Here is a 13,201-nt window from a genome sequence, read left to right on the forward strand (position 1 = left end):
CTTTCCTCTGGGGTTCTCCAGAAGGCCATGACCCTTTCCTCTGGCCCCATGCTTTTTCCCCATCTGCCAACTCTTTGGAAATTTCCCAGCCTTTGTGAACTTCCTCACATTCCTAAAGGTGGAAATGCCGCTCTTAAGGCTTGCTTACCGGCTGTAAGAGAGTTAGGCTCAAGCCTATGCAAGTTTAGGCAGGAAAAAAGTCCTACATCTCTTAGCATTCCCCAGCCAGCTTTGCTGGCTGCGGGATGCTGGAAATTTTAGGAGTTTTTTTTTTCAATTACCCATGCACAGGATCACACCTTTAAGCTGTTTTCAGTATTTTGGTCCCACCCCTTTGACTCTGCCCACTTTTGCCTTCAGCTCCGCCCACTACTGGAATGCAGCCCCCAGAGCTGGTCTGAAATCGGCCCTTGGGCTGAAAGAGGTTAAACACCCTTGGATAAGAGGTAATGTTGCACTTAAAAGTACACTTTCTAGGAAGTCAGTCAGATCCCCTGCACTCCAAAAAACCAAGTCAGTGGGAACTGAAATTGAACATGCTTAGGCTCACATGCTTCCTGCTACATGTGTTGCCACAGGCTGGTAAGCATTAGCAATCAGAATCATAGAATAGCAGAGTTGGAAGGGTCCTACAAGGCCATCGAGTCCAACCCCCTGCTCAATGCAGAAATCCACCCTAAAGCATCGCTGACAGATGGTTGTCCAGCTGCCTCTTGAAAGCGTTGTGGAGCTGCTCAATCTTTTCTCGCTTTAATGTTTTTTTGTCTGCATTAGGGGCAAAGGAGATGCAACCCTCCCGTTTTCTTACAAATAGAAGATAACATTGCTTGGACCCCCCACCCTGAAAACGTCCATGAAAGGGGTAGGCACCAGAAAATCTTTGCCTGGAAGCACTCACACACTTCAGAGCCTACAACCAGCTTACCATCCCTTTTCCTTGTCAGACTTTTGCCAAGTGTCCCCCCGCCCCCGGAATCAAAATTACTGGAGAAGGGCAGGATGTTTGAATTTTCAGGGCCCGTGTGAAGGCTGAGACAAGAGATGCTGGAGAAGTTTGAGAAAGACTAAAATGAGTTTGGATTTCAAAATCCGCAGACTTCCAGATTGTTATTATTTTACTTTCCTGAAATTTACGCAAATTCATTCGCAGGAAAATACGCAAGTTCCTGCTGAGCTATATGCCATGCTGGGAAATATACGCAGGGAAAAGTTGAATGGAATGGGGGTCAATATGCTAAATGTTATGTACTAATCTAAATTATGTAAATTGTTTTGAACTTTCTTATGGAATTATTTGCATATTTTTCTGCATAAGAGGAAGAAAAATGGGAATCCCTCTGTGAATGAACACTGCACAATCCACAAAATACACACATTCATCAATTTAACACTCTCTCCGAGTTTAAGACAGCCATAAAGACTAATCTCTTCCGGCAGGCCTATCCAGATGAATGTTAAATCAATAATTTTTAAGATCTGTTGTTTGTTGTATTGGTTTTATATGCTCTTTTAATTAAGTTTATGTATCTGATTTATGCTGTATTGTACTAATATTGTTCCCCACTTTGATCCAAAGGGAGATGCAGGTAAGAATTATTATTATTATTATTATATTCCTAGCTGAGACCCTGTGTCCTTGGTGAATATGGACTTTTATTTTAGGGCACCATAATAAATAAATAAATAAATAAATGTTTTAAAATTGTGAGCATTTCATTCAATTTAGGTTTCATTAAAGATAGTTGCATGTACATCCTTTTTGTTTTCCCTATGGTAATATTGCATGATGCATGATTCTTACTACTGAACTTCTTGAATGGTTACATTTCCAGTGGCTTCTTGAGTGTCCTCCCCACAAACAAAGTAGCCACATTGCTGTAAGAAACATCCCATATTAGTGTAATCCCTTTATTAGAACACCAGAAGATGACCAAAAATGTGCAAGCTTTTGAGATCTCTAGATCTCTTCATCGTGTAAGACGTTCCAAAAAGCAAGCAGACACTGTGACTTCACCATCAAGCCAGTTTTTTTCATTCCTCTCCATTGCCTGCACCTTCCCCAAATCTGATTTTGGATCATCTTACCAGAGGAAGAAATCTGAGGATTTTGAAAGGCTGCATACTTTTTGTGATCTTTTGGTTCACATAAAGATATTACACTAATAGGGATTTTGGATTTTTTTTAAAAAATGTTCATTATAGGAAAAGAGCGATAAGATAGGTTCAAAATGAAACCTTTTAAACTAGAAAATAACACAACATCTTATAAGTTGATCTAAGGAATTCCCTGGTTTTCTCCCATGTTCATTATATCTAGTCCCTCTTTTGACACATTACCACTTTTGAACCCTTCTCTGTGTTGAAATTAAGATGTAACCGTTGGCCCATGGGGTCGAAAGAGCACGTTAGAAGTATTTGTAACACACTCTTCTAGCGCATGTAGGGACTTCTTTTGGTTTCTATTTTTTCATTCACCTGACACACCCAACGGAAGTAAGAGCTGTTTTAATGCCCAGGACTCTTTTGTACGGATCTACGCGTGGTTGGGCCAAAACGAAACCGCCCTCCGCCAGCTCTTCCGCATAGGAAATGCGTAACATTGCAAGTAGCTCTGACATGTCTCATTTTGGGTTGGTTATGCATAGCTACTCCAGTACTGCACGCTCCGCCCAGGCAGACAGTTTTTCATTTCTAAAATTAGGTGTCCGGGGCGGGTGGCTCTTTTTCCCGAAAGTTACAGCTCTTCGAGATACACAACCTCACCCATAATATCCTGTGTGTTCTGGATCTCTACAATAAACGGGGGGGAGCACGCTACTCTACACATGCTTAAAGGCACCGCCTGAAAGCTACAACTCCTCACCCACCCCAACACACACACACAAGCCCTCACTCCTAAACTCTGATGTATTAAATCCAGAATGCCTCCGCGGCCAGTGGGGCAATCCGTTCTGCACATGGTCAGAGGCACTGCTAAAATTTTGAAACCCTTTGTACCCAGCAAGCGCTTGTCCAGTTGTGGGAGTGAGCTCCGTAGCTCCTCAGCAGTGAGGGTGGGAAACCACTCTGCACATGTTCAGAGGCACAGCCTGAAAGTTACAACTCTCTCTATCCTTGTAAACCCTCACTCCTAAATTCCAATCGTGTGGGGATCTGGAACTCTCCAGCGGCCAAAGCGAACGCCGCTTTGTACATGCTCAGAGACACCGACGCTTCTCATCTTGCAAGCCTGCATTGCTGGAAACGGCCTCGGAGAAGGCGGGTGGGGATTATTCCCGAACTGCCATCCTAGGCGCATTCAGCCTTCCGCTGAACCCACGGCGAGGGACCCACTTGTGCGTAAAGGCGCGTCGAAGAGCGGCGGTGTCGCCGAGCCACGCAGTCCGTCCCGCACTTTCCTGCTGGGGCTTTCCCCTCCCCCTCCCCCTTCCCCGCCCCGACGTAGGCAACCACGTAAGGCTTGAAGCGGCCACGGTCCGGGCAGCGCCCGCCCCGCCCGCCCGCCGTAGCTCCAAGTCTGAAGCTGGGAGGGGACTGGAGGTGGTGGTGGAGGAGGAGGAGGAGGCGGTCCTAAGGGCGAAGCCGGGGATGCCTGGCTGGCTGGGGCGGGCGGGCAGGCGGGCGCTGGGCTGTGCGCTCGCTCGCTCGCTGGCGTGCCGTCATCCTCCCACCCCGCCTCCCTTGGCTGCGCCGCGCGGGCTCTATGACCCCGAGGTTCCGAGCGCCGATGACACGGATTCCGAGGCTCAGTTACGGAAGCAGCAACAGCAGGAGAAGCTGCTCCGGCCGCCGCCGCCGCCGTCTCCGCCTCCTGCTTCTCTGCTGTCGCTGTCGCCGCCGGGCGAAAGGGGAGCGCTGCGCGCGCAGAGCCAACTCTTCCTCCCAGCGCCGGGCGAGAGTGTTCGACGGCGGCGGCGGAGAAGAAGAAGAAGGGCAGGCGGCGGCGGCGGCGACGGCAGCGGCGGCGACTGCTGACTGCTGCTGGACAGCCGCCCCGACGTGCTCCCGCTAGCGGGTCCCGCCGCCGCGCCTCCTCTCGCCCGCCCGCCCGCCCAGCCGGGCGCTCGTCCCCTCTCCCCTCTCCGCCCCCGGCGAAGGTGCCGGGGAACCGGCCAGCAGGCCTCGGCTCGGGAACGCCCCAGGTCCGGCTGCGTCCCAGGGGCCACGCCGAGCCCGGCGTATGGAGAAGCGAGGGAAGAGGATGGATTGCCCGGCGTTGCCCCCCGGGTGGAAGAAGGAGGAGGTCATTCGCAAATCGGGGCTCAGCGCGGGCAAAAGCGATGTCTACTATTTCAGGTGAGCCCCGCCGGCGACGGGGACGGGGAAACTGGGCGCCGGGACGGCGGCGGCGGCTGAAGAAGAGGCTCGGACAGAGGGTGGGGGGATAAAGGGAATCCCCCTCCCCTCTTCCCCTTCCCTCTAGAGCAAGCCGGAGCTACGGGGTTTTGAATCAGGGCGGAACCCCGGACGCTCTTCGGTAATACCTAGGGATCCAACTTCCAAGAGGAGAAGCAGTTGTGCCTCTGAGCATGTGTAGAGAGTGGCACTCCCTCTTGGCTAACAAGGAGATTATACACAGGACGCATACATACACCGTGCAAGCGAGAAGGCTGACCGGGAGGAGAAAGTTCAGGCTGCCCCTGACCATGTGCCAAGTGGCTTTGGCCCTCTGGTTTCCAGGGAGCTCCCAGATTTCAGGCGTCTGGGTTTTAGGAGTGAAGGTTTTCTGCAGGGGGAAGAGTTGTAACTTTCAGGGAAACTAGCAACTTCTCGTCTAATTTTGGAAATAAAGAAGGGCTTGTCCTTTCACCCGTAGTGGCGGGGGTTCAGGGGATGGTTTGGCGTAAACTAGGGTAGGACAGCAGTCTATTCTCCGCTTTGCTTGCTATCCCTGTAGCATTCAACTTGGGTATCTTTTATCCTCCCCGCACCCAACTTCTTTCCCGGCAGTTTCACCTTGTTTTTCCCCCACATGGAAGGAGCCACCTTTTTCCTTCTTCCACACCCATGGCAGGAGTGGCTGACTGGCAGATCCAGCCCAGGCCCTGAATCCATTTAATCTGACCTCTGGTGGCGGCGGCCTTACCACGTTTTATATTTATTACACTGGTATCTCAGCTTCCCTACGTGGAGCTCGGAGCAGCAGTTTAACCCTGCCCATGGCTCTGTGGAGGTGTGATAAAACACACACACACACACACACACACACACACACTTCTGCCTGCAGTTTCGCTCGCTGGGCGGAAAGCGAGGCCTTTTCAAAGTTCTGCCCAGGGGAAACACGCCTCGCTCTGAGGTGTCAAACGGCTCTATTTCTCTCTCTCGGTTTTTGTACCTTGTGCCCTGAGTGCGGTTGGCAGCTGCTCCCTCTGAAAGGGTTTAGCCTCTGTTTTGGCCACTGTCTTGTGGACAGTAACCCTTTGGAAATGAAGAAGGCCTGCCCTACGGAGTTCACTGGGGTATGCCTTTGGAGGGAGACGGAGTGAGGCTGACCACACTTTCTCTTTGGCCACGTGTACCTCTGTGACACCCACGCAAGCATCACTTGCCTCTCTCCTTAAAATTTTCCTCCCATACTGTGTCCGCTCCAGATTTTTTTTGGGGGGGGGGAAAGAGGCCCACAGTGCCCCCCTCCTTGTTGCTGTCACCCTCACCTGTTTGCTTTGCCGCTCCTACTTGGCCTGAAATGCTCTAGAGCAGCCTTTCCCCAACCTGCAGTCCAACACATCTGGAGGGCCCCCAGGTTGGGGAAAGGCCGCTCTAGAAGGAGAGGATAAGGTAACTGAAGGGTGCTGCAGCTGTTTTTCGTTGCTCCTGGTGCTTCTTGGGTGGGGATGGTGAACAGGCACTAGTGCCAAGCAGGAGGCTCTGAGGGGGGGGGGCATTTGCACCTGTCCCTGTTGCATTGTGAGCATTGACAGGTACACACACTGCTGACAGCTGACCCTTCCCTCCTATCATGGAAGGTATATTTCAGCCTTCTCCAACCTATGCCTTCCAGATGTTTCAACTATGCCTCCCGGGATTGCCCAGGCTGGCTGAGGCTGATGGGAGTTGAAGTGCAAAATGGAGAGTGCCAGATTTGGAGGACTGATATTCTCACTGAGTGCCTTTCACTGGTGGGGGCGAAGGATTTCTTCCTGACGTCCTTCCCCAAACACCATTATTACTCCTGTTCCTCAAAACAGTGGGCGTCCCGGGTCCCAAGCCAGTATGCGCCCCGCTACCCTTCTCCACCAATCCCAGTACACCATTCCTCAACTTCCAGGGCACGCTCCCCGCTTTTGGGTGGCACATTGCACTTAAAACTGCCCTCTGCACGTCTCTCAGGCCAGGCAGCCTGGCACACATCGTGTCTGCTTGGAAGGAATCCTGTCTACTCATGTGACGATTCCCCTGTTTGCTCCTGAGGCAGGCTGATTCTCCATGTTTATCGCCTGCAGGGACAATGCCCCAGACTGCAGCAGCTCCTACCCATGGATTTCATCTCCCTGTGCCTTCAGCATTTCCCCCACCTCCTACCCCTGCTCGTAGATTCCCCAATGACAGAGTAACTACTCCACACACCCCTTCTTATTTCTGCCCATACAGCACATTTCCCAACGACTGGTAATACTGTTGTTTCTATCACTACTTGTTAGGGTTGCTGTATAGCACTTTCAGCTTGCAAGCTGTGCGCGGACATGTTTTTGCTTCTTCTTCTTCTTCTTCTTCTTTTTTTTTTAAAAAAATCTCATTGTTGCAAATCCACTGTGGGTTTAAAGGCCAAGCTACAAGTTGCACAAAGTTCTATGTAACTCTTTTTCCAGACTCCAGGTACGGGATGCTGCAATTAGGAGTGGAGGAAGAGTTAGGGGGAAAGGAGATACTTAAACCTTGCCAGCCATTGCTGCTCTCACGTCCCCGTCCCAAACTCTGCTTTTTGCCTCACTGGGGAAAATACACAGCAGGCCTCCCCACCACCCCGTGTATTTGGGGGCTGGTTGGTTGGGGATAGCTGCTAGAAGAATAATGTTAAAAGCGACCTTCGTCTGAATGGTTTGAAGCGCACCTCTCAGCATTTCAGGCCATTGGCCCTGCTAAATGAGGATGATGGGAGCTTAAGTTCCAAACATCTGGAGGAACCCAGATTGGAGAAGGCTGGTTTAGAGCAAGAATGACTGGCAGCGAGAGGGTTAAACACCCCTCACCAACATTCCTTCCTCTCTTCCTAATTGCAGCCTTCAGCAGCTTGTTTTCATTAAAACTTTTTTAAAAGGCAAAACTTTGGGAGAAAGTTACTTAGGACTCCGTGTAACATGTAGCTTGGCCTGGGGGGGGGAAAATGTTTTAAAAATGGTAAGCAGATGGTTAAGTAGGTTCTAAAGTGATATAAGTTATACTTCCATTTTACAGGTGGAAATGAGACTGCAAGAGTGTGTCTTTCCTGAAGTCACACAGGAACTGTGAGACTGGGAGCGCATCTACACCAAGCAGATATTCCACTACGAAAGTGGTATGAAAGCGGTATATAAAAGGCAGGAGCCACACTACTGCTTTATAGTGGTATTGAAGTGCACTGACAACTGTTGGGACCCATCAACATACCATATACCGCTTTCATACCACTTTCATAGTGTTACATCCTGCTTGGTATAGATGTGTCATGGGCCCCAACAGTTGTCAGTGCACTTCTTTACCACTATAAAGCAATAGTTTAGATCCTGCAGTGCACTTCAATACTGCTATAAAGCACTACTGTGGCTCCTGCCTTTTATATACCACTTTCATACCACTTTCATAGTCGAGTATCCTGGTTGGTGTAGATGAGCCCTTGAATTCATTTCTTTGGATTCAAGTCTACTTCTTGCTATCTTTTTTGTCCCATTCCTTATAGTCAGGAAAAGGAAGATACTTTTAAACGAATTTATATCTGATGTTGCATTGGATTTACTTTACTTTTCTTTTCTTTTTTTGTACATTATGCTTTCCTTGGGTTTTACAGGTTAGGGCATTTGTATCATGTGCAAATCAGTCCGATGTACGTATTCTAGAATTAATTTTAGCATACCAAACTGATGGTGGATGAAATTTGCGTTACTCTGCTTTATGATGTATTCCCTCCCCCTCCTAGGTTTTGTACATATTATGTAGGGTGACCATATGGAAAGGAGGACAGGGCTCCTGTATCTTTAACAGTTGTATTGAAAAGGGAATTTCAGCAGGTGTCAGTTGTAGGCATGCAGCACCTGGTGAAATTCCCTCTTTATCACAACAGTTAAAGCTGCAGGAGCCCTGTCCTCATTTGTATCTGGGCACTCTAGTAGGGCTCCTGCAGCTTTAACTGTTGTGATGAAGAGGGAATTTCACCAGGTGCTGCATGCCTACAACTGACACCTGCTGAAATTCCCTTTTCTAGACAACTGTTAAAGGTACAGGAACCCTTTCCTCCTTTCCATACGGTCAACCTAACATATGAGACCTTTTTTCTGCCTACACAGGAAAATGAGAAACATCAGGACTCATTTGAATAAGAAGACATTTTCAGATCTGTAGTGAGATATTTGAAAGTAGTAAGGGATTCAGGTGATAGCCACAAGTCCAAACCTTTCTCATGCTACTTTGAATATAGAGAAGGCACATGTACTGCTGATGTAATAATGGCAGCTGTCTTTCCTGTGCATGACAGGATCTGCCCACTTCCAGTTCAATACTTGAGCAGCTAGGGCTTTAGCGTAACTTTGGGAACATTGTTAAGAAATATATTGCACACTCCTTTTATGAGTCAACCACTCTTCATTCCTATGGATGATCTGTCCTTACTCATTCAAAACTCATATTGTGGGCATTTTAGGATCAGGCTGCATTTCTTTGCTGGTAATATATTTCATGCTGCTTTGAGAAAAGGCGAGTATGGGGTTAAAGTAGGGGTTAAAGGACCAGATTTAATGTTGGAGAAGCTGGGGAGGAGCATTCCAATGGAGGGGGTGAGGGCAAAGGCAAGGGGGCGCCCCCAAATATAAGAAATTCCAGCGTGTTTTAGCTTAAAGCTTTTACTTCCAGTGACTAAGAGCTCCATCAGATGAGCGTTTTATTGCATCCTCATTATTGGGCATTCATGATTTTCGCGGGTCCCTCTCACGACAACGTCTGCCTCCTGCGCGCCTCCTGCCCCCTCTAGCCTTCTTCGCACGAAAAACAACACCCCAGTAAGTCAGACTTATTTTTTAAAGACGGAAGTTGCCGCTAGCTCCTACTGTGTGCAGGAGAAGCAGCGGGATCAAAACGGCCCACTGAATGGGCCACGTGCACTTTATTTACTTCCTCTTTCAAAAGAGGAAGTAATGAGGGGCAGACACGAGCCCCGGTAAGCAAATGCGATTTCCCCCTGTGTGATTGATGCTCTAAGCCAGCCTTCCTCAACCTGGGGCGCTCCAGATGTGTTGGACTGCATCTCCCAGAATGCCCCAGCTGGCTGGGTCATTCTGGGAGTTGTAGTCCAACACATCTGGAGCGCCCCAGGTTGAGAAAGGCTGCAGCCTTAGGAGATGTGTTTCAGCCTTTTAGAATGGGGGAAGACATGCAGAAACTGGGAAGCCACCAAAGGATCACAGGCACAGCAGGGGAAGCAGAAACCACCTGGGCTGTATGGGGAACTCCAGACTGCCAAATTTGGTGCCTGAGGTTCCAACACCCCTGTGCTAAAGGTACTCACTTCCTGGGAGCCACATTCTCGTTGACGAATTCCTTTGCCCTTTTGTAACTCATAGTGAGAACAGCTGCTTTCTGCCTTGCTGTGTGATGCATGCAAACGCAGGTAGGGTTCCCACCCACAGGGAGAAGGGCTAAGCTGCTGATGTCACCCTGCCCAAATTTGGCAGAAGACTCCACAGTACTGCACTCACTGAGCGCCACAGGTGGAGTTTGGTGTCAGGAGAGAAGTGGGGTGATAGTATATTTGGCTGGATCTGATGCTTGATTCCCCTCCCAGATTTCCACCCGTACACCCCTGTTTCTGTGATCATTTTCAGAATTTCTTTTAAAATGTTTAGAGCCCTTTCCCATCAAATGATCCACAACAGGGGTGCAGAACATCTTTTAGTCCGAAAGCTAAATTTAATTCTGGAGAAGCTGTTGGAAGCCGTATTCCAGTGGTCAACAAGGCCAAAAGCAAATGGGGTGATGCCGAAACCCCCCCACACCAATACCAGATTATTTTCACTTAAAGCTTTTAACTGCTATCAGCGAAGCCTTAGAAGAGACCTTCCAACCTTTTATAATAGAGGGAAACTGGGCAATTCCCCACCATAAATGATCGGGGGTTGGGGAAAAAAGGATGGGGCTAGGGGAAGTGGATGTGGCCCCTGGGGACTTCCGGGGGGCTGGATTAGATCCCCAGGCATTGGGTGTTGCTCTCCTGATCTACAAGGTGGCTTACGTAAGATTTGAAGAAAACATCATTAAAAGTCAGCACAGAACAAATAGCAGTAAAACATTAAGCTAAGAGAGCACCCCAGACAGAGTTGAGATGGGGAGTGGGGTGAAGGAAAGTTTGGATTCGAAGTCGGAGACACCACTCTGACTCCGGTGCCAGGAATCTGAGCTCCCCACCCCCTTGCACCCGGCACGGAGAGAACAGCACCGGCTGCCTCTCCGAGGTCACAAAGGCAACCTCGGAGAGGAGTGAGTGAGTGGGCTTGCGCTGTATCCCCACACCTCCCCAGCTTCTTTCCCTCACACTCTACATAGCCCCAACTAGATGGGCGAAAAGCCCATCTAGCCAAAATGCAGAGTGGGAGGAGCACAGAGGTGAACTGCTCCTCCCGCTTTGCATTGGATGGCTGTAAGCCTCAAGGTTTGTGGGCTTATTGCCAACCCATTAGGATTGCACCCTAAAGTTCTTTCATATGGAACCATCTCCTAGGTGAAACAGTCTCAAGTGGTTCCCCCACCCCGCCAAACACTTTGTTACTCCTGCTATTTCTCAAGGGAACTCACATATGCATCTGCCTGTTCTGTGAGGTCACCCACGAAGGTTCTTTTCAGATACTGCTGATGGTTAAGGTTCAACATGTGTTGACTGAGCCTTTCTCTATAGTGACACCCCCATGCTGGAATGTCCTTCCCAGGGCGGGGTGTGTGGCATGTATCCTTGTAAGTTGGGCACTGGACCCCTGAGCATATTTCCACAGATATAATTCCCACCGCGTCCGGTGAAACTTAGGCTGCAGTTCTGTATGCACTTACCAGAGATAGCGTGACCATATGAAAGGGAGGACATGGCTCCTGTATCTTTAATAGTTGTATAGAAAAGGGAAATTCAGCAGGTGTCATTTGTATGCATGCAGCATCTGGGGAAATCCCACTTCATCATGACAGTTAAAGCTGCAGAAGCTGTACTAGAGTGACCAGATACAATAGATGGCAGGGCTCCTGCAACTTTACCAGGTGCTGCATGCATACAAATGACACCTGCTGAACTTCCCTTTTCAATACAATTGATAAAGGTACAGGAGCCCTGTCCTCCTTTCCATATGGTCACCCTACCTGATAGGATTGTTGTTAGGATTACAAAGCTAAAAGGAGCTATGGGCGGTATAGAAATGTAATAAATAAATAAATATATAAATCCTAAGATTATTCTTTAAAGCAGGGCTGTTGATAGCAGGGCTGGGCTCCAGATTTGGTCTACCTTAGTCCCTGAATGGCCATACACCCTTCCTGTGGCCACCCCACCCTACCCTCTTTCTTGACTGCTTATCATTTGGTGGTTTCTTGGCTTCTCACATTCCCTCCACCTTGCAAAGATTGAAATCCCCCCTCCTGAGGCTTAATCAATGGCTACTAGCCATAATGGTTATGTGCTCCCTCCAGTATCTGAGGCAGGAAGCCTGTGTGCACAAGTTGCTGGGGAACATGGCTGGGAGGGTATTATTGCATTCATGTCCTGCATGTGGTTCCCTGGTCGACAGGTGGTTGTCCACTGTGTGAACAGAGTGCTGGACTAGATGGACCCTTGGCCTGATCCAGCATGGCTCTTCTCATGTTCTTACTGGCAGTAAGAGCTTTAAGCTAAAATACAGTGGTATTTTTGGCTCCACCCATTTTATTTTGTCCCTGCTGCTTTTCCCTTTGGCCACCCACCCACTACTGGAATGTGGGACCAAGAGTTTCTTAGGGCTGAAAGAACTTCAGCATCCCTGATTTAAGGGGACATCAGCGAGATCATAGAATCACAGAATAGTAGAGTTGGAAGGGGCCTATAAGGCCATCAAGTCCAACCCCGCTGCTCAGTGCAGGAACCCACCAAAGCATCCCTGACAGAAGCCTGTCCACTGCCTCTTGAAGGCCTCTAGTGTGACAGCAGTTGAGTTCAGAGGGAAGAAAAGTACAGAGCAGTGCTGATGAAATGAATTGGGTTTTAGAGAAGACTGATGGAATAATTATTTCTGCGTACCACACTTTAAGAAGGACGTGGACCAGGGCTGAGTGACTTTTTTTTCTGTTGAGGCAGCATTGCCTAATGGGGAACCTGTTGGTTTCATGTTGATAGAGGGCAGGGCGAAAGCCAGCAGTGGGCAGTGTGAGTGAGCCGAAATCGATGAGTGAGCTGAAATTTTTGCTTCCCCCTTTTCTCTCTTTTTCTGCCATCACTCCCCTCCCCCTCTTCATTACCACACAGCAAGGTCGCCAGGCAAGGAATAGATAGATCTCTCTTCGCAGAGGTCTGTGCTGATTGCATATAGAGAGGGCTTTCAAATTTGGGTTGGGGCCCACATGTTGCCCACCCTTCATGTAGACAAATTGGACCAGGTTTAGAGGAGAGTGATTAAGATGAACAGGGTCTGGAGAACAGGTCTCATGAGGAAAGGTTGGAGGATGTATGCAGAGCTTGGAGAAGAGTCATGATTGCACTCCTCCAATATCTGATATGCTGTAGCATAGAACAGGCTGAATACTTATATACCATATGAGTAACAGCGGAAACTATTACCCAGGAGTAAGAGGGCATGGGCTGTCCTTCGCTGGAGATCTTCAAGGCCAGCCATTCCTTTGGGATGCTGTTGCTCTCGAATTCGTGCCTTGAGCAGAAGGTTGGGCTATTATTATTTGTTCTGAAGATTTATACCCTGCCTTTCAACCCAGGCTGCTTACAAGCAACAGGTTGTCATAATAAAACCCTCCCTCTGAAAGCAGGCACGGACTCACGCAAGCTTTTGGC

At 49.0% G+C, this 13,201-nt stretch overlaps 1 protein-coding gene across 1 annotated transcript in view; it reads left to right on the top strand.

Annotated features, from left to right (window-relative positions):
- Window positions 1–4,091: 4,091 nt before the first annotated feature.
- Window positions 4,092–13,201, top strand: part of MBD2 (methyl-CpG binding domain protein 2) — a 73,083-nt gene continuing 63,973 nt past the window's right edge. The window contains exon 1 of the mRNA XM_063128247.1: window positions 4,092–4,296. Within this exon, the coding sequence (XP_062984317.1) occupies window positions 4,181–4,296 (116 nt within the window). The 5' untranslated portion in view covers window positions 4,092–4,180. The remainder of the gene's footprint in view (window positions 4,297–13,201) is intronic.

The sequence above is a fragment of the Elgaria multicarinata genome, chromosome 6 (genome assembly GCF_023053635.1).
Source record: "Elgaria multicarinata webbii isolate HBS135686 ecotype San Diego chromosome 6, rElgMul1.1.pri, whole genome shotgun sequence".
Taxonomy (NCBI): Eukaryota; Metazoa; Chordata; class Lepidosauria; order Squamata; family Anguidae; genus Elgaria; species Elgaria multicarinata.